The 22,058-nt window shown below is 42.5% G+C and overlaps 1 protein-coding gene across 1 annotated transcript in view; it reads left to right on the top strand.

The window, feature by feature from the left end:
- STPG2 (sperm tail PG-rich repeat containing 2) overlaps positions 1 to 22,058 on the top strand; it is a 575,709-nt gene that overhangs the window by 11,442 nt on the left and 542,209 nt on the right. Inside the window, exons 3-5 of the mRNA XM_083179066.1 lie at positions 331 to 440; positions 4,955 to 5,101; positions 7,447 to 7,611. Coding sequence (XP_083035192.1) covers positions 331 to 440; positions 4,955 to 5,101; positions 7,447 to 7,611 — 422 coding nt within the window. The remainder of the gene's footprint in view (positions 1 to 330; positions 441 to 4,954; positions 5,102 to 7,446; positions 7,612 to 22,058) is intronic.

The following is a 22,058-nucleotide window of genomic DNA, read 5'->3' on the forward strand; positions in this document are numbered from 1 at the left end:
AGTCTTGACTGCGATGGCCGGGGAACGCCTGCCTTTTCTGGGACACTACTGGAAAATGTGGCGTTACCACCATCAAACGCCTGAAGGGTGTCAATCATGCAGATGTGCGATCGGGTCTGACTCAGCACCCATGTCACAATATTTTGGATATTGTATTTTGGATATGGGAGACTTAATCTGTACATAGTTTTTTTTTCTGCATTGTTTTAAATATCTAGAAAATAATGTCCTCATGTGTGCATCCTGGGTAAACTGTATTTGCTTATGACATCATTAAATATTGTGATTCTGCCGCCTTTTATATTTCATGTTCCTATCTTCATGCTATAGGTGGATACGCCCCCTTTCTATCAGTGGCAAAGCGAGATTTTGCATTTAATGATCTGCAGCCTGTGGCTATTGCACCTGGACCGGGACACTACGATATTTCCAATTTAAAGGTGATATTGACATTATTCAAATGGGGACAGAGATAATGGAAACGTAAAAGACTAAGGAGATTTAATTAAGATCAAGGTCCCATAGGAAAATTTTGTCCTGTGAGATTTTAGCAGTATCTAGCATTGTTTACTTTTATTGTGCGATCATACATGAGAAATGTTTACAGTATTGAATATTGGCAAATGTGTGGAGAGTAACATAATGAGAGGCTTCTATGGAACTTCTAACTTTGAATGAGGATTGAGAATTTTCCCAGTAAGAATACAAGGCTGTCAAAGGACTCCTGTATGTTGTTAAAGATGTCTGAGATTCTTTTAAATCAATTGTGCATAAAAAATATGCTAGAATAAAAGTTGGTATTAGAGAGTTTTCAAAAACATGAGGAACTAGGTGATACATCGCGGGCGCTCTTTACATCATCGTTAGGGGCTCCACCCCCTTAACCTGGGAAGGGCTTTATTGCATGAAATATGGTTTGTGCGGGAGTGGGGGTTGGGGAAATACTGCGGTTGTGGGAGGGGCGGGTGTGGTGTTTTAAGAGGTGGATGTGTGTGTGCTGTGGGTGGTGGATATGGGGGTGCTGTGGGTGGCTGGTGCGGCGGGTGGGTGTTGTGGTGGCATTGGTGGGTGACGGTCGGGTGCGAGGGGAAGTGGCGTGGATGCTGTGGGTGCATGAACGATGGTGCGGGAGGTATGGGTGCGTGGGTGCTGTGAGTGGGTGATGGGCAGGTGCGGTGTTATTTTTGAGGTGAGGGGGTGGAGCATTAGTATTGGCCACCGGACAGGGGGATATGCGGCTGCGGAATATTGGAGTGGCGTTGGGTGAGTCCGGAGGGTGTCGAAGGGGTGGAAGGGCTGGCCAGATCTGTTGGACGGGATGCAGTTAATATCCCGGCGGTCGGGATCCCGGCGTTCAGAATCCCGACGCCGGAATCCCGACCGCCGAAATCCCGACATATTCTCCCTCCGTGGGTGTCCACGACACCCCTGGAGGGAGAATTAATTAGTGTGCCGAGCGTAGCGAGGCACCGGGCCCGCTGTGTGGCGAGCGCAGCGAGCCCGCAAGGGGGGGCGATCCACGTCCCCCCCTTGTCGGCATTTCGGGTGTCGGGATTCCGGCGTCGGGATTCTGAACGCCGGGATCCCGACCGCCGGGATTCAGTACTGAATCCCTGTTGGACCGTGTGTGTATAATGCTGGGAGGGGGGCGGAGTTAAGTGTATAATTGTAACTCCTCCCAGTGTTATATACACAGTGATTGACAGATCTGGCTAAATATATACGAGATGTCTGGGGGTGTGTTTTTTGTTATTACTGGGAGGTAAACAATGTATACAGTATGAGCTTATATGAGTGCTGATAAGTCCCTATTTTAAGGCTGGGCAACAATCTGAGCTAAATTACTTTTCAACTAACTCCAGAAAATTAGTTGATACTACAGTATATGGCCTAAGTTCAGGCCCCCCTAACCTCTGGGCTTCATAGCAATGATCCACTGTAGCTCTGTCCATGCCTAGCAGCAGTGACAGATTCGGGGGAATTGGCACCCCCTGTCATTTAGGATTTTTTTATCATCATTATTATCATTATTAATTGAATGATACTATGTGATCCCGCGACCCTCCCATTCCCTAGTATTCCCCATTCCCTAGTAGCGTACAGCAGCGGTCAGAATGAGCTGACAGCTGCAGTCAAATTGTGTGCAGCCCAAACACAGTTGGAGGAGGGGTAGTGATACCGACTATGGGTCAAAGGGTTGACAGAACTTAGGTCAACAGTCATCAGGTTGACTACTATAGGTCAACAGTCACTAGGTCAACACATGAAATAGGTCAACATGCATTAGCTCGACATGAAAAAGGTAGACAGGAATTTTTATTTTTGTGTGTGTGTCTCTGTCGACATGGGCACGCATGACTCGGTGCACTCACCATGCTTCGAGCATGCTCACTCTTTGCCCACTTGGAGAGTACAGTATGAAAAACCACAATTTCAAAAATAAAACAAAAAACCCCCATGAAAAACACATGAACCTTTGTCATGTCCACCTTATGCTTGTATCGATCTAATGAACTTGTTGACCTAATGCATGTTGACCCATTTCAAGTTTCGTCCTAGTGACTGTCGGCATATAGTAGTCCACTGAATGACTGTTGACCTAAGGCTTGTAGGCCTAATGACCACATCCCGTGATCCCCCATGTTGCTAGGTTACCTAAACCCAGCTGCCTACAGCACACTGAGCAGCCAGCCAGGCCCTGTACAGGTGGAGCGAGGAGCTAGAAAGCGGTGGTGTCGGCCACAGGGAGTAGGTTTGTTGTTTCTTCTGTCACTGGCTGCGGCGGGGTGCAGACTGGGATTGGAAGGGGAGAGTGGTGGAGGGTGCTTTAGTATGACATACATAAGCTAAGCTTGTCTGTGCTGTTCCAGGGACCGCAGGCTGTACTGCATATGTTTCATATAATACTGGGGACAGTAATGTGCTCTACACTGACCAATTACAGACACACATATATCAATGGATGTGCTGCTGGTACTCTCTCCCTAGTGTCACCCTCTCCATGTTACCCACTGCTGTCACAGTATCATCGCCATCTTCCTGTCACCCATTCCCTGGCATAACCCTTTCCCTGTCACTCTCTCCTGGGCATGTCACCCACTGCATTCACCCTCCCACTATGATCACCCTTTCTCTGTCACTCACAGTTATCACCCTAGCCCAGTCACCCACTCACTAGCATCACCCTCTCCTTGTCAACCACTTCCTCATCCTGTCCCTGGCAACACACTCTCTCCATCACATGTAAACTGCATTCCATTTGAGGCCACATGCTCAGTGCAAGACCACACCAACTTTTGCAGGAGCACATGATAACTCCCTCCTCTTCATCTTTTATTGTCCCCCCATCATTTAGTGCTATTTAGCCCAGATGCCAGATTTAGGCACATGAGGCCATGTATTATAACCTAAGCAGGAACTATACACTGTGCTTTTCTGTATAAGTGCTAAATTCCTGAAATAGGGGCTAATTCAGTAGCCCACGTGCATAAGTAGAAATTGCAGATTTCAATTTTTTGCATTGTGCACATAAACTAGGCTGTAACTGCGTTGTGAAAAATGCATTCACAGTTCACAGAGAGGGATCGGGGTCAATGTGGCGACTGACTTTGAAGCATTTTCCGGGGCATGGTCCGGAAATGCAGGCGTGTTTGGACCATTTGGTCTAATGGCGGCAGCTCCATGATGACCCTAAAAATAGCTGGCCTGTGCCTGGCAGCTAGGCTGCGTAGGCAGGGGGCAGCCAGTAGCGAAACGCTTACACTTCATTAATGGGCCCTCAAAATATTGAGGTCGCATCGTGGCACAGTTTCTCTGGGATGCCCTGCATTGTTACATCAGTATATACATTTTTACATTTGGTGAGTTTTTCAGAAATGTGTGGACAAGGCAGGAAGGTGAGGCAGGGCTTCACCTGTCATACACATTTTACTCCACAGCTTTGACTATAAAATTATTAGAATACTAAAAAGAAAATATATCTTCTTTTAAACAAATAAAGATACTTGTCCACACAGCGCTCCATGCGTGCGGGGCCTCTGTGCCTTCGGGCCTTCGGGCACTGACAGTCCAAGTTCCTGGAGCTACCATACTTAGGCCTACTAGCTGGCCCCTACCAGGCATCAGCGCAATGAGAAGCAAACTGAACAAGGTTTTAATCTCTTCTACTGCTATCAGTTCCCAACTGTGACTGTGAAGATTGGAAAACCCGGACCAGAGCCGTGTTTTTGAGAAAGAGACAGGTGGGCTCTCAGAGTCCCATTCCTGGCTTTGCAGTGAACCAGGTTATGTAACCTGACTGCAAAGCACTCTCTCTGAGGCTAAATGGCTACTTAACCCTTTACAGGGCAGTTGTGAACAAAGACATATAGAACTACATATATAATTTGTATAGTCAAATCACTGGAGTATACCGGAGTGTGACAGGTGAGGCAGAACTATATATCACTGGATAACTCAGTACTTAAACATAATTAGTGTTAACCAGCTTTTAAAAAAATTGCTGAAAATCACTTTTTCAACCCAGTTGTTTCATTTGAATACCAATATGTTACAGTTGTAACATATTGTACACTACATATCTCTCATGGTTGTAAATGTGAATGTTTCCAGGTAAATGGCTATTCAGTTTTCCATGCTAGTATATGAAGCCTACTTATAGTATTTTATTACATGCTCTAAGAAGAGATAATGTTTACTTTACTGTGCTGGTTGAACATTGTCACATTTACAAATGAGACAATTAGGCTGGTAGGAAGTTCTCAGTAATGTTATATTGAATATATTATTGCCAATAACATATTTATTCTAACGATTACAAGCTTGGTTGCAGCCTGTCATTAACTATTAACTATAATGCTACTCTATGGATGCCTCTGTGCAGCCATTATAGCTAGCGTGCAATGGTTTGTTATTTTTGTATTACATTAACACAGTTTGGGTGATATCTTTGTAGGAAAAGGTAAAAGGAGGACACACAATCCAGAACAAAGAGAAGCGTTTTCCAGAGCCCACTTCTTCTCTCCCTGGACCTGGTGCATATGACCTGCAGGTTGGAGTAGATCTGGATGCAGTTAAGAAGAACTCTTCAAAATCTCAAAATGTAAAGTATTATATTATAGTATGAGATAGATCCAATGTTTTCCAAAGAATGGCCCTTATTCAGATAAGTACAAATCGCAGTACAAATTTGTTCTCAAAATGGGCAAAACCATGTGCACTGCAGGGGGGCAGATGTAACATGTGCAGAGATAGTTACATTTGGGTGGGGTGTGTTGAAATTGAAATCTTTATTGCAGTGTAAAAATAATGCAGCCAGTATTGACCCTGCACAAAAACAAAATAACTCACGCAAATCTAACTTCCTCTGCATCTATTACATCTGCACCTCCGACAGTGCACATGGTTTTGCCCATTTTTGAATAAAATCGTACTGCAATCAGATCTGAAAAAGGGCCAATATAAGCCATTTTGCAAGAAATCAAGGTTTAGTGCTGTGACTTTAGATGAAACTGGCCCACAGGTCTTAACAGCATTGTGGGCCCTAGGAAAAAGCAATGGACTAGGGCCCCTAAGTAAAAACAATTATAACTTCCTGTGGCATCTCTCCTCCTGCTATCAGCCATCCAGCAATTAGCATGCTCACAGACAGTAACTGTTTGGCTGTCATTCACAAGCAAAGCAGCCGGGCAGCCATCTCTGCTAGCCTCACAAGAAACTCCAGAGGCACCAGCAAGCCCTTGCTCGAAGGCCGCTAACATTGTGGGACCCTAGGGCAGCTGCCCAGTATACCCATGCATTCAGATGCCCCTGCCCAATAGTGTTTACACCTAAAATGTAAAAAAAATAAAATTAAGACTTTAATTCATAAATAATAGATAAGTAATTAGTTTAACAATTGGACCATCAAGAAATTAACTTCTCAAATAGGCAAGTGGGTAAAAAAAGACCTTAATAATCTAGCCCGGTGGTTCTCAACCTCAATTGGCCCAACAGTGCATGTTTTCCATTTCACCACACAGAATCACAAGTGAAATAATTAGCTCCATCTGTGGATCTTTTAAAATCTGTCATTGAGTAATGAGTGCACCTGCTGTGTGACCTAGAAAACGTGAACTGTGGGGGTAATTGAGGACCGAGGTTGATAACCACTGATCTAGCATTTTCCTCAGTGTAATTAACTTCTTAAAAAGTTTTATTTTTAGTTAAAAGTTACTTTGAGCAGAGGGTACTTATGTATTATCTGGGCTCCCCTGTTAAATGCACCCTATTTTTTCATACCCCTACTATCCAACTATGCATGGAGTCGATTTTATATAGTGTGGCGAGCGCAGCGAGCCACCGTGCCCGAAGCGTGGCGAGCGGACGCGGTCTCATAAGAAAAACGGGAGCCCAGATATTACATAAGTACCGAGCAGAGTAGATAAAATGTGATTTGTAGGGCCAAAGCAACAGAAAACATAATATTAATTGTGAATATGCAATATTGGTAATAAGCACTGTAAATTGTTGATCATGCTATAGTAGTAAGCTTCCTGTGCAAATTTAATGTGGTCTTGAAAGGTAGTTATCTTCAATATTCTTCTAGCATATTTAATCTGTGAAGCAGCATAAAACATCCTTTTGGTATAGGTGATAAAGCTAATCCACCTAAGTCGGTGGTTCACAAACGGTGTGCCTAGGCACCCTGGGGTGCCTCAGGACACTTACAGGGGTGCATTGGGTTGGTGGACCATCATCCAAAAATATACTGGTACAGATGTAGCCCCTGCCATCCTTGGCCGGGGCTCGCCAGACCCTCCCCACTGGCGAGCGCCGGTGGACAAGGGCTACACTGAACTGGGACCCGCGTGCGTCTCACACGCACGCGTCCCTGTCTCTCAGCGGGGATGCTGTGTTTCCCTGAAGTGGAGACGGGCAGGGTTAGGGGGGCACTCGGGGCGGCGAGGGGTACCTGCGGCGATGGCGGAGGAGCATCGGGGACTGGAGGCAGGCTCCGTTGCCAGGGGGCGCGCAAGCGTCTCACGCGCGCACACCCCTTGGCGGGATGGCGGGATAACGGGGGCTGGCTATAGATGGGCTAAGCTCCATCTGTAGGTTATTTGGCTCCTAACAAAATTAACCCTAGAATGTCTGTGTGGGCATGTACATGTGGTAGGGAATATAGATTGTAAACTCCACTGGGGCAGGGACTGATGTGACAAGTCTTCATGTGCAAATTACCAATGTTTCGTACTTTGGGCATGTGCAGAGCCCTGAATGTCCATTACACAGGCCCAATGTTTCATTAAGCAAATATGGTTTGAGAATTTATAGAAGTAGTTAGAAAACAATCCAAATCCAAAATCCAAGTTTTGGCCCTGCTATAAGACATATTGATGGGGTAAGTTATAAACATTTTTGTTCTTAAATACAGTGGAAGCTAAGTCACTGCTATTACCTATACAGAGAGTGAAGAGCAACACTAAAAAGCAGCAGAAGACTGGTGCACCATCCATACCTGTACCAGGTCAAGCATATGGTTATGAAGAAACTGAGGATGGCTCCCTTGTCAGACAACTTCCACCTCCGTTGGACAGTACTCTGGGACCTGCCTATTATCAACCATCAAATGTAAGTGTAAATCGTACTTAATGGTTTTGAGATTTCAGTAACAGGACACTGATCTAACTCGCAGGTAATAGTAGGTACCTGTTGCAGACTAAGCTAGTTTTTTAAAAATGATTTGCTGACTGTCATACGCAACCAACCACCCATGTATATAGCCAGTTTATGAGTGTGTCCACCACATTGCATCATATGTCTGAAATCAGAGATCTCAACCTGTCAGGTTGAATAATACAGTAAATACTCTATCAAATACTTGTTTGAAAGGTTTTTTTTTGCATACTGAAATAAATATTGTGCAATTTGTAGGGGAAACCTACTGTTTTCCCACATGTGCTTAACAGATCAAATAGTCTTACCCCAAAATTCATGTAGTAGTATCAGTTATAGAAGTAATAATGCTTTCGATATAAGAATTTGTACCTAGGCTATCAATGCCATCATATAGGGAAAGAATCAACTGTAGCCTTTCCTGCTTGCTACGACTCGGCCTACAACGTTCAAAAGATGTATCAATGCATATGTATGTTCCCCTCTATCCCCTAACTCCTAAAAGTAAGGGATGTGTTATCATAGCACCAGATTTTTTTTCACTTATTTTCCGTCGGCCTAACACCCTGATATAAAGATCTATAGAAGGACGCTGATATAGTTGAAATGAGAAGGGAGAAAGAGTATGTTAATTGATATACCATTGATTCTATACCCCGCCGGATCAGGTAATAAGTGGACTGAGATATAAGAATTTATATTTAGGTTATTGATGCCACCATAATGGGAAAGAACCAACTGTAGCCCTACCTGTTTATTATGATGTGACTTGAAACACCCAAATGACACATCCATGCATATAGACGTTACACTTTTTTTTTTCTCCTCTCTTTGTCCTCTCGCTACTTAGAAGATTTAATTCCTCACATGAAAGGAGTAATGGAGGGTAGTTTAAATATACCTTTTGTTTTTCTTATCTCTTGCCTTTTCGTACAGACCCCCTCCCCCCCTCCCCCCCGTGAGACAATCCAAACTGGGCGGAACCCTGCCCAAACAGGGCGGATCCCCGTTAATACAGTTTGGATCGCCGTTTAGGTTAATTTAACGGCTATAGAGATGCGGAGAGTCACATCAACTTGTGTGCGTTTAATGTTATGTTCTTGTTTATATGTAATCCTAAGTGTTCCAAATGTTCTCCCCCCTTCCCTTGGGTGTATTCAAGTTAAGATCATAGAAGAAGGTGCTCAGATTCTCTTTAGAAGTAAACGTCGGAATCCCACATGACGTTGAACATAATGTTTCTGAATGTTAACAGCCTCTATTCCCCACGGAAAAGGGCAATGGCAGTGCAATTCTTTCGAAAGCAAAATATAAAGATTCTCCTGCTGCATGAAACCCACTTTAAAAAAATACACCCATCCCTGTCTTCACGGTTTTATCCAGAGGCGTACTATGCTACTTTTGAATAAAAAAAAAAAGGTACAGCAATTTTACTTCACAAATCCCTATCCTATAAAATTGAACAGTCCCATGCCGACCCTAAAGGGCGATACAATATTCTGGTACTCTCCATTGCCAAGAATTTTATAACACTCGCATCAGTTTATGTCCCAAATGCGGAACAAAAGAGCTTTTATACTGATTTCTTCAAACAATTTAATAAAATGGCAAAGGGAAAAATAATTATTGGGGGGGATTTTAATGCCATTATGGACCCCAAGTGGGATAGAGCATCAATAAACTCACGAGCCCTTCAGTAATCAATGAATCCAAAAGACTAAATGAAAATATTAGATCAAATAATTTATATAATGCATGGCGGTTGTTATATCCGAAAGAACGCACATACACTCACTATTCAATTCCGCATAGAGTATACTCTAGATTGGATTTTTTTTTTGTTGATGCAAAACTCTCGGGGGATCTTACTAAAGCATGGGTTACGCCAGTGGTCTGGTCAGATCATTTGGCTGTGTCAATATCCATTCAACTGGATAATATAGATGTTACAGGGTTCAAGTGGAGACTCAACTCACTAATGCTTTTCAAACAAGACCATAAAAGGGAAATAGAAAAATCCCTAACTGAATATTTCAGATTTAACAATACGGCAGACTCGTCACCAGCAATTATATTCGAAGCTCATAAAACAGTAATTAGGGGCCATTTAATTAAACTAACTAAAGTACAAAAATGAAAAGACGAAAAATTTGCGAAAGATCTCGAACAACAAATTAGTGATTTAACATCTAGACATAAAAAAAAACCCAATCGTACAATACTAAGTAAACTATTAATATTAAAAAGCCAATTACATCAATTATACGTAGAAAAAACAGCAAAAACTATGAAATGGCTTCAATATAAATTCTACTCAAAAGGGGATAAAGCAGATTCGCTATTAGCCCACCGTATTCGAAAACGAAGACAAAGAGATCGCATTTACACAATAAGAGATGCTAAAAACAATCTTATTTACGATCCACGGGCTATATCACAGAGATTCAGAGATTTTTATCAGGAATTATATAACATCCCGAATAAAATGAGTATTGCGGAGCTAGAGTCACGATTTGAAGAGTTTATGTCAACATGTAATCTACCGACCCTGACCGAGTCTCAAAGTTCAATATTAGAAGCCCCAATCTCCTTAGAAGAAATTGAATCCACGATTAAATCCTTAAAAAATGCTTCTGCCCCGGGACCAGATGTTTTTTCAGCCATATACTATAAAAAATGTAGTAAAATCCTGGCTCCTCACCTAAAAAGTCTCTTTGACTCGGTATTGGAAAACCATCCCTTGGACCCTGCTACAACCACAGCAGAAATAATAGTTATCCCCAAGCCTGATCGAGACCCTACCATATGTAGTAATTATCGTCCTATATCGCTATTGAATACAGATCTTAAACTCTTCGCTAAAATCTTGGCGATCCGTCTCTCGGGAGTGGTGACTTTACTAGTACACCCAGACCAGGCAGGCTTTCGAAAACACCAGTAGAGTAATTGATACAATCCTTTGTATCAATGGATCCAGCACGCAGGACTTAGTCATGAGCCTGGATGCGGAAAAAGCGTTCAATAGGGTCTCCTGGGTGTATATGAACTACGGAATTAGCAGTCGCTTTTTGACTGGAATCCAAGCGTTATGCAGAAACCCTCTGGCAGCAGTCTCCACAAATGGGGTTAAGTCCCCCCCCCCCTTTAAAATTAATAATGGAACCAGGCAAGGGTGTCCCCTATCGCCTATGATTTTTGCTTTGATGATCGAACCCCTGGCAGCGAAAATAAGAAATGATAAAGATATAAGAGGTATTAGAATAGGTGCAGAGGAATATAAAACAGAATTATATGCGGATGACATACTCCTGACATTATCTGATCCTCTATACTCTTTAAATAAATTATTCGAGATAATTCATGAATTTGGTATTATATCAAATTTTAAGATAAATACAGCAAAAACAGGAGTCTTAGACTTCCATCTTCCATTTAGTCTAAAGGAGAGTATAACATCCGCCTATTCATTTAATTGGAAAAAATCACACTTAAAATACCTGGGTATTAATATCACGAAAACCTATCATCAATTATATGCTAACTTTCCTAGATTAATAAATGAGATTACTAATGATTTAACGGATGGGCTAAAATCCAAATGTCATGGACGGGTAGAGCCAACGCCTTAAAAATGAACGTGTTACCTCGGATGCTAAATTTATTCCAATCCTTACCTATAAGAATTTAATCTACAGTACGACCTTTAAACACCTGCATAATCTGCTGTCTCGGTTTTTGTGGCTGGGGAAAAGACCGCGGGTTCGATTTAAAATACTACAAAACGGTACCAGGGAAGGTGGATTAGGGATCCCAAATCTGAAATACTACTACTATGCAGCACAGGCGGCCCAATTGATTTTGTGGCACTCTAAGAAAGAGACACGCAGATGGGTACAACTAGAGGCAGAATTTTTAAACGTATATTCTATATCTACATTACTTTGGTTACCAAAACATAATAGACCCAGTAAAGTAAAGAATCTCTCTGTCATTGAGTTTTCGATGACTCTGTGGGATAAATTAGTTAAAGATTTCAGGTTAGCCAACTCACCTTACATCTTGCTTCCAATGTGGGAAAATCCTCTGACAAGGAACTACTTTGAAAAAACCTTTTGTTTTAAGGTGTATTTTAATAAATGTTCTATATTTGAGAAATTGTGTCTATGGATGTTTTGAAATAAGGAAAAAAAAAGAAACTGGGTGCTATATAACACTATTGTGGTGGTAGTAGTAGCCTCACTAGTAGGATGCTAAGTGTTATAAGCGACCATTTGTGTAATTGGGAAATTAGTGCAAATCTAGGAATTTTGTGTTATATATATATATATATATATATATATATATATATATATATACACACACACACACACACACACACACACACACACACACACACACACACACACACACACACACACACACACACACACACACATACATACATATATATTTACACTCACCTGAACTGAGAAATTGCGCCAAAACTGTTTAAAATCACAGGAGCATCACTGATTGGTTAGTGTCAATCAGTGTCAAATGTACTGGAGTACACCCCTAATGGGGTAAATAATTCATGCATTTCTGAAGCCTCTGATAGGACAGGAACAGTGTGTCAGTATACAATACATAAACTCTCAAAGATGCGACACCACACATACTGTAAAACGCTACAAACTGGCTAATTACAGAAAAAGTCCTACAGTGTAAGTGTACATGATTCAAAGGGACAGTAAAAGAAACATTGAAACACTAACAACAATATAAAAACGACACAATATATCAGCGGTCATGACAGTATACTGCGGGTATTGCCTTTTAAATATGACAGCCGGTTTGCTCCGTATCAAACAACACCAAGAGGCCAGTGTGATAGCTCTGGGTCAGAGCCGGGGTACCTGTGTGTGTATTCACAGCCAGTCTGATCGGAGCGTAGCGCTGTTGGGTGGCGGGACGCATGGTGCAGGGTGCACTGCAGTGACAGCAGTGGCTTGTCTATAGTTAGTGTAACGTGGGGTCTGCGGGAGGGATGATCATACCGCTGGCTCATCAACCCATATATTTTGTAGTGAGGTTGCTCACTCAATGTTACCATATGTGTGTGGCATGATGAGAGAATCAGTGCCCAAGATGTGGAAGGGGGAATCAGCGTGGAACTGGTGAACGGGAACATAAGGCTGTAATTTGAATGGCAGTGTCCGACAGGCATGATTAAATTACATCGAACACTCGGCGGTGTTAGATTATTAACAAATATGCAACAATGTAGAATATGCAACAATGAAATATGCAACAATGAAAAATATATAGATAACCACAAGACACAGCGGTGTCTGAAACCCAAGCTACGTGCATGGGTAATCATAAGGCAAAAGTTTTCAGTGGAATAGATTCTCATTGTTAGTGGACAGTAATCAAACAATAAAGTCAACTGACTATGCCCACCATTTATAAACTTGACTATCCAGGGAAAGTGGTGATTGGTCACCCAGGAAGAGATCTAGGATTGTTGTTTTATGTGAAGATGATCTGTCGTATGCAGCAATTGCGAAAGAAGTTGGTGAGAATGTGCTAACATCAGGGGCCAAATGTAATAGGGTGAGAGTTTCAGAAAGTGAGAGATTTTGGGAGAGTTTTCCCCTTGTTTTTTAAAGCAGCAATCAATTACACTGCAAAACCAGGTTGATTTTGCTATGTAATTGATTGCTGATTTAAAAAACATGGGAAAACTCTCCCAAAATCTCTCACTTTCTGAAACTCTCACCCTATTACATTTGGCCCCCGGAGTACAAAAAGTTTTGTTTACCCTATTAGGAAACACAATCTATACAAAACAAAGAAGGAAAAGGCCAACAAAAGTGCACAACAGCTGTTGATGATAGTAGAATAAAACACATTTGTGTCATGGACAGATGGATGTCATCTGCGGCCATGATGTTTGTGTCAGTTCAAGAATGGTACGGAGAAGACTAACGGAGGTTGGTCTAAAAGGTAGGATTCCCCCAAAAAAGCCAATGCTGAATAAAAAGCAGCATATTAGGCTTAATTGCTGTGGAGTAAAATAATCTATTTCTATCTATCTATTAGCTGGAGTGCTGCATTCCTTGTGTATTATGTGGGCTGTTTTAAGCATTTTGCGGGCACCTGCTGAAGTAATTTAAACTTAATTGACTGTGCCGGCCGACCTGCCTGCTTGTATCGGATTTAATGGACGTTGACCCATTGTATCCTCGTCAGGGAACCCCTTGCAAATTCAACGATCAGGTGATGTCTGTATTTTTTCTGTTCATGTTTTTCCTATAATTTTTCTATTTTTATATTATGTCTGTTTCCATAATTATGGTTGTGATTAGTAGATTGTCACGACCACCAGGTCAGCTACCCTAGCTCTCTGTGTTGTCCCAAGCCCACAGACCTCTGACAGGTTAACTCCTGCCCTGGCGCTCACCTCCACTGCTGATTCCCATGCTGGCTGTCTGGGTCCCGTCGCCTTGTCACCACCAGGTGACAGTGGTGGCGTGCAGTCTCATGCCATGCAGGGTCTGGGCGGCGTGAGGCATGAGCCGCCATGATGGGTCAGCTTCAGGTCAGGCCTCTGGCTGGACACGCCGGCTGCAGCGCCTCCGCGCACAAACACCGCCGGCTGGTTTCTGTCGCCGCATCCTTGGGATCCTTCAGCCTATGCTGCACGGTTCATTCAGTGAGGTCATATACATGGCCAATCATCATGCAGCTCACCCTTCAAATACTGACTTGCCGGGAAAGACCGGCAGTCAGTACAATGATGTCCAACCGCACACATCATTGATCCCTCCTGGATATCTGTAGTTCCCACTACAGTCCTTGTGCTTCTGGTGAAGTCTTCTCCAATCTCCTGCTGATCGGTTTACTGCTACCATATCATCACGGAACCCGCTGCCGCCTATACGGATAGGACAAGGTTAACCCCCCAAAGGGGTAATGTCTTCTTCTTCATTCCTGACGGTTATTCTCTGTGGTCCCACTCCCTGGTCCTGCAGCTATGATCCTACTCAGCACAGATTCATATGGACTTCATCTTTCCAATTCTTCATCCAATCCTTCAACCAATCATCCAATCCTTCATCCAATCATCCAATCCTTCATCCAATCATCCAATCTTTAAACCCATCATACTATTCTTCAACCAATCCTTCTTTCAATCACCCAAGCATCCAATCTTGCAGTCATTCAATTATTCAATTTATCAATCATCTCCAAAGTTCTTCAATAAGCATTGTATATTATTGACTTTACTATTTATCAGAATCTACAGCTGGGGTAGCCAACCCTAGTCCTCGAGAGTTGCCAACAGTGCATGTTTTGCAGGTCTCCTCACAGAATCACAAGTGAGCTAATTAGCTCCATCTGTGTATCTTTTAAAATGTGTCAGTGATTAATGAGTGCAGCAGCTAGGTTGTCTGGAAAATGTGAACTGTTGGTAGCTCTTGTAGGCTAGGGTTGGCTCCCACTGATCTACAGTTTATCATTGTGTCATCATTCATTTCCTGTATCGCAGTATCTTTATTAAATAAGGTTTTATTATATTCCGATTGCTTCACTCCCTTCTGTCAACAGCCCTACATCAAAGCACCCAGCCTCCGTTACACTCCAGCTGGTGCTTCACGAAAATGACATAGATAAGATAACACTGGTGGCACTTTACTGCATTTTTTGCACAGTAATCAGGCTGATTTTGCAGAAAGCATTCTGCACTTTATTAAACACTGAATTTTGCACGGGTTGTGTAAAGTGGATTTAATACATTAACATGGCTGAATCTCTAACAGGGGATAAACAGGAGGTTTCCAACAAAATATATATTCAATTGGAGAAATATTCAGCTACTCTGAATCAGAGGCAGAAGCAATACGATTTAATGTGGTAGAAGTGACAGAGGTGACTCCTTGTGAAGAACTTTATGGGGGGGGGGATTTATTGAATAATATTATCTGGAGTGCCACCCACATACTGGAATATATACAGTATACACACACACACAGATTCCAAAGTGTAGCACTCGGAAATAATACACTTACAATTCAGAGGTGTACCGACGTTTCAGTTTATGACAACTGTTTTCAAGTTTCAACACATAGTAAACCACATACCTTTATAACCACATACCTTTATAACTGTTTGTGTGCTGCTCTGCTGGTGAGGCCACCCACCTCGAGAGGAGACCGCCCATTCCCCTTGCAGCTGCCTGTGCTGATGACATCATTACGTTGGCCGACCGGCCTCACTACGCATGGCGTGTCTGCTGCCTAGGCAACCGAGACACTGCAAGGGGGAAGAACACATCCAAAAACCATGAAGATATCAAAAAATACAAAAATACAACATAACATTTGCAATAGAAGACAGCACATATTAAAAACACACAATACTGTATATTGAAGAATATGAACTAGCACTAACCTTAGCACTGGGTACTAGTGAAAGCAGCTATAGACCTGCTCATTTAGGGCCTTATTCTAGTTCACTCTTTCTGACAAAATCCTTCTTAGATGGACAAAACCATGTGCACTGAAGGTGGGGCAGATGTTACTAGAGCAGAGAGAATTAGATTTGGGTGGTGTTTTACTTCAAAGTGAGATCTATATTGCAGTGTAAAAATAAAGCAGCCAGTATTTACCCTGCACAGAAACAAAATAACTCACCCAACTCTAATTCTCTCTGCACATTTTACAGCTGCCCCCCTGCAGTGCACATGGTTTTGTCCATCTAAGAAGGATTTTGTCAGAAAGAGTGAACTAGAATAAGGCCCTTAATCCCTTTGATTGCATAACCTCGAGCCTAACAATCCATGGGCTTTCACATTGTATTAATTTGAGACCACGATTACCCTCTCTAATTGACAATGGAACTGTGTCAATGATGCGGTAGCGTAGGCTGTTATGGGGATGTTTGTGTGTGGCAAAATGCCATGTGATCGGCCGATCGCTAGTGCTTATGGCACTATGGATGGCAGACCTATGAGTCTTCATCCTCTCCTTAAATTTTCACTCTGTTTTACACATGTATACTGGCCCACAGCAGCATATGATCTGATAAACACATATTTTGAGTTGCAGTTAAAACAGTAGTGTATAGCACAGTGGTCGCCAACACCTTGCTCGCGAGCTACTGGAAGCTTGAGGTAGCGATCCGGGTGGCTCGACCACTGCAACCGCCCGCTGGTCCCTTCCTCCATTTCCTGCCTCCTCTGATTCCCTTTTGAGGGCAGGAGAGTGCATAGCACTTCTCTCCTTCCCATCACTGTGTATCCCTGTGACTGGACCGTCAGCCAATCAGAGCTTGCGGGCTGGCAGCCAATCAGGAGCTGGCCCACAAGCTTTGTTTGACTGATGGCCCAGTCACAAGGAAGTGACACACGCGTGATGTGCTGTGCTCTCCTTCCCTAAGAAGGGAAGCGGTGGCGGCAGAGAGGGCGGAGCACTACATCTTTCTTAGGTTTTGTCTCATTAGACGTTGTAAGAAGAGAATTACGATCCAAATTTAGTGCTTCGGCTTTGTTATGGTTTTGGGTGTGAACCCGCAGCCAGGACTGCTGTTTAGGACAGCCACAGTGGGACCCTATGCTGACTCTGTTGACCCCCAAAGTAAGGTGACCGGTTCCTGCAGATACTTTGCTTAGCCTGTAGCTGCCATATTTGAAAGGGTGAGTTAAGCCCGCCCTAGCTCCGGTGCAGCCATGTGTTATGATAGGACAAAGAATCGGGGACCCCCTAAGGGTAATCTAGCTAAGGAAGCCTTACTGAAAATTAAAGAAAAAGGCAACTTGCCAAAACTAACTAACACAGCTAATAGAGCCTGCAACCTAGTCGCCAATAACCAGCAACCACATTGCATATACAAGAAAAGATACACCACACCAAAAGCACACCACGAACAATACGCACAGAACACTGAACACAGAATAAGGATACAGCGAACTGCTGAAAGGACTCCTTGCAAACCAAGCAGAGAGTAGGCAAATAACAATATTCTCAGGAGAGCCACAAGAAATAATGAAATAAACCAGGCCCCTAGCAGGAGTACTCACGAGACCAGAAACCAGCTGAAGAGACAAGAAACCACCACAGGGAAGAATTACCAGGCACTGGTTCAGAGAAGGAATATGGCAGCTTGCCAGGACTTTATAAATAAACAAGGAACAAAACCAGGCTCCACTGGAGCACTTAAATGACCTGGAACAGGCACATCAGGACCGTGGAACATCCAGCAGCTCAGGATGGTAAGGAGCAGGCTGGGACAGGCTGGAGCAGACAGACAGGATTCTGCTACTGAAAGTAAGCAGGCTGGAACTGCTACAGGCCAGACTGCACACTGGACTGAGTGCAGGGAGAAATGAACTAAAGACCAGCAGATGGCTGGTGAGCTCCTACCAGAGCAGTAACCTGACAGAGGTGAGCAGGAAACAGGAACTAGCAGCTACCTGCAAAAGGAACAGGAAGCTAGGACTCAGGACTGAAGCTATCACTGGCAGGGCAGAGCTAGAGAGAATCCCCTATGAAGGGCTCAAGTTATTAATCAGCCGAGAGAGATCCAGACAGCTTCCAAGCTGTAATAACGAGCTCTTTACCTCGCAGACTTTTGAATAAATTAAGCTCACAGAATATTGAGCTGGTATGGCACAGACCTACCACTGGAGGCCACCAGAGAGTCAAATGCCAAACACAAACTAAACTGAACACAAAACAGAGCTGAACCATTAATCATGGTTCTTAACAGGCTTTTGCTTGTTCTATGTTTAATGCATACCCATGACTTTATTAGTAAAGGTCAACACTTGTCACCCACCCTCTTTAATTAGAGGTCTATCTTTTTCATAAATGGTGCGAATTATCCGCATCAATAGCGATATTAATATTGCCATTACTCAGATTGACATCCTAATTAAGAAACTTTTCAGTTGTGGGTATGCATTAAACATTAGAACAAGAAAATTCATGTAGCCATAAGCCCCGTACACACGGGGGAGATATATTGCTCAGTTTCTCCTTTTCATCAGCGACCAGAGATGGTCGCTGATGAAAGGGAACCTCTGCCGGCGGTGCCGCAGAGGTAATCAGCTGGCCGCAGGAGCAAGCTTCTGCGACCAGCGATTATAACAGTGCTGAAAAAGGGAGCGCGCAACCGGTGATTTATCGCTGGGGCACACTCCCATCACTAGCAATATGGTCGCCAGCGACCATATTTCCAGCGATTTCAGTCCCTATCGCCCCATGTGTACACAGCTTTAAGGACCATTGTGCCTTATAAGTAATGCAGGGAAATGACACTGATGAATCTACAGTATATACAATGATTTTGCACGATTTCATGAGATTCCGACCGATATATTTTGTTTGTTTGTAAAGTGTCAAATCGTATGTGCTTTCCATCCGATCCGATGCATGGTCCCATGAGTGTCGGATCAGAGCCCCTAGATCGCTAGGGCTGCAATATTGATTTGTCAGAATCGCATGAAATCGGATGGAAAATGGAGTGCTTTTTGTGCATGCGATGTATCGCAGGAAGTTTGACTGGCAATTCCAACACCCTAGCCCCTAATCCAGCCCATCAGATATATCTGTGGTCCCATAATACATCTTATGCAATTTATCTTGGCTTGATCAATTGCATGAGATATATCTTATGCAAAAATAGCACAAAAGTACATAATGGAATGGAAACACTCCCAGGAGGGTCCAGGGCAAGTTCAAGGGTAATCGCGTTCGACTTCAGGTTCAGACATATCATTGTAGTGTATGGGGCTGTTAAGGTTCTTGTAATTAGCTACAGCTGCCATTGACAACACCAGAAATAATTATCTTCTCTTATTTAGCCAAAATAATCCAGTCCTAGAATACTGGTTTGTGTGGAATATTCTGCAAGGTTTTAGTTATGTGTAGTGGTGTCACTTCAGTGGTATAAAGTACAGTGGATTAAACTGATTGCTTTTCTTGCTGAGAGAAACGCATGCCCGCTGTGACTATTTCTCATGATTATCTGGCTACTAAGATATAGCCTTATGTTACTATCTGGGGAAAGTTTCCTAAACTGATATTTTATTACGAGGTCACAACTGTAATTCTACAGAGAGTGCAAACAATATTTTTCCATCAGAAGCGCAAGCAATGCTGCTATTAAATTTCATAATAGTAATTCCACATAAGCCTAGAAATGTTTTTTCTTATGCAGAATAACGTTTTCTTGCAAATATTAATGAAAGCTTATAAAAATAAGTGTAAATGCATTCACGAGCATTAAAATTCAGGCTGAGTGCTGGCACTTTCTGTTTCTTAATCTGTCTCTGTGGGGAGGCAAACTTCTCTTTCGCTAAGGCCTTTTATATGTTTGTTTTTCATTATTAAGGATTTTCTCGGCTTGTGTCTTTTCTGCTATCTTCTGATTTGTTCCTATCACCTTACCCTATGTTTATCTTAAAGCACCTTGTTTTCAGGATCACTCAACTCTGCATAGTTATTATTGTCAAAGTCAAATGCTGAGGATTTAAGGGGCCTACACACGTGAAGATGTGCTGAGCATTCTGAGCAATGTTAAATCGCATAGAACGCTCAGCAAGATTGCTCAGCACATAGCGATGTGTCAGTGCTGTGTGATCTGTCAGGGCCAACTCTCTGGTGAGAACACTGGCCCTGACCGATTAATATCTTGTATGCTGGATATTAATCGGCATGCGATAGCGACGTGCAGGGCCGGGCATCACTATTGCCACGCATTGCTATGGCCCCTACATATGGAGCGATGTAGGGGAATTTTCAAAGTGATCTAGTGAGATCTCTTAGAAAATGCCCCTACAACGTTTGTAGTCTCCAATAGATATTCTGGGTGGAATGTAATAGAATGAGAGATTCAGAAAGTGAGAGATTCGGTAAGAAATTTCCAGTTTTTTTAAACGGCAATCATTTACACTGCAAAACCAGTTTGATTTTGCAGTGTAAATGATTGCCGCTTTAAAAAAAACTGGAAATTTCTTACCAAATCTCTTACTTTCTGAATCTCTCATTCTATTACTTTTTACTCTCTCTCTCTTGACAACAAAAATTTGATATTTGGGTGATATAAAAAAAAAACAAAGAGACATCATAATATAATAAACAATAAGATTAAACCGTTCACACATGGGCTGCAGATCAGCACAGTCAATTCTTTGAAAAACAGTGAGTGCTTCCACTAAATTGTTAAATGTTGTTATACATTTAGGATTTTCAGTAATTTTGTTTAGTCAGTAGAGGGCAGCAAATATCTATTAATACAGATTTGCAGTGTATTTAAATCAAAATGATTTTAAAGTTAGAAATATATTTTAATATTAATTAAATGTTTTAGCTGCTGTCTGGTTTGAAACACTGTTTATCTGTATAGAATTATTTATTGTTACCATTAGTAAATGAAATGCAATTGTGTAGAACATGGCATGGAAATTCAAATAGCACATGGTTAAAACAGTTTTTTTAAGTTGAAAAACTTACCTTAAGGCAGGGGTTCCCAAACTTAAAAAAATATATAAATTGTGTTTATATGTGATCCTTAAGTCCAGTTATGTTGTGAGGGACAGTATTCACTCTGGGTTGTTCACATATTTTATGATTGGAAGCCACAAGCACTGATTTTCCCTTTTACATTGACCATAAATAAAATGAATTAGACCTAGACCACCATCCCAGGGCACCCCTGCAAGTGGTCTGAAGCACCCCAGGGTGCCACGGCACACAGTTTGGGAACCACTGCCTTAAGGGCTAAAAAAGCCAGATGGTTATAAGCCATGGCGGGATTGTAATTAATAAGGCGCCTAGTGAATTATGCTGCTTGGCCTATACCTTTACTTAACTCTTAAGCCTAGAAATTACGCACACTGAAACACCTTATACTAAAAAGACACGGACACCAACTGCGTAAGTTTAAAGGTCATGTAATATTTATTGTAACTGGTATGACCCTATTTGTTAAGGGATGGCAAAGAAAAGCACTTGAGACCAGCACCCCCCGTGGATGTTCCTCATGGCAGCGCCCAGGGCGCCCCAATCCGCTAACATCCCTCAATTGTGGGTACAGCCTGCGCCTGACACCCCACCTGAGTGCTGATCGAGAGCGCCTTCTCGCCAATTTATAATTAAAGCTATCAAATCAAATTTGGTGAAAGACCCGTAAGCCAGGTGGCACAGACAACAAGAAGGGAGGGTGGGAATCCAGACTCAAAGAGAAAGTCCTTCCTATCCACTTGCCTATAAGTACCCCTCTCTAAGCTGCCGCCCCTATGCTACCTGATTGGCAGATCTAACTGCCACTCACCTGATATTTCCTTTGGCCTTATCCTATCTTTTCGATAGCTTTATTTAACAATCACAAATTCACAGGCTCTTAAATATACTCGA

This window comes from Crinia signifera, chromosome 1, assembly GCF_055691185.1.
Source record: "Crinia signifera chromosome 1, ASM5569118v1, whole genome shotgun sequence".
Taxonomy (NCBI): Eukaryota; Metazoa; Chordata; class Amphibia; order Anura; family Myobatrachidae; genus Crinia; species Crinia signifera.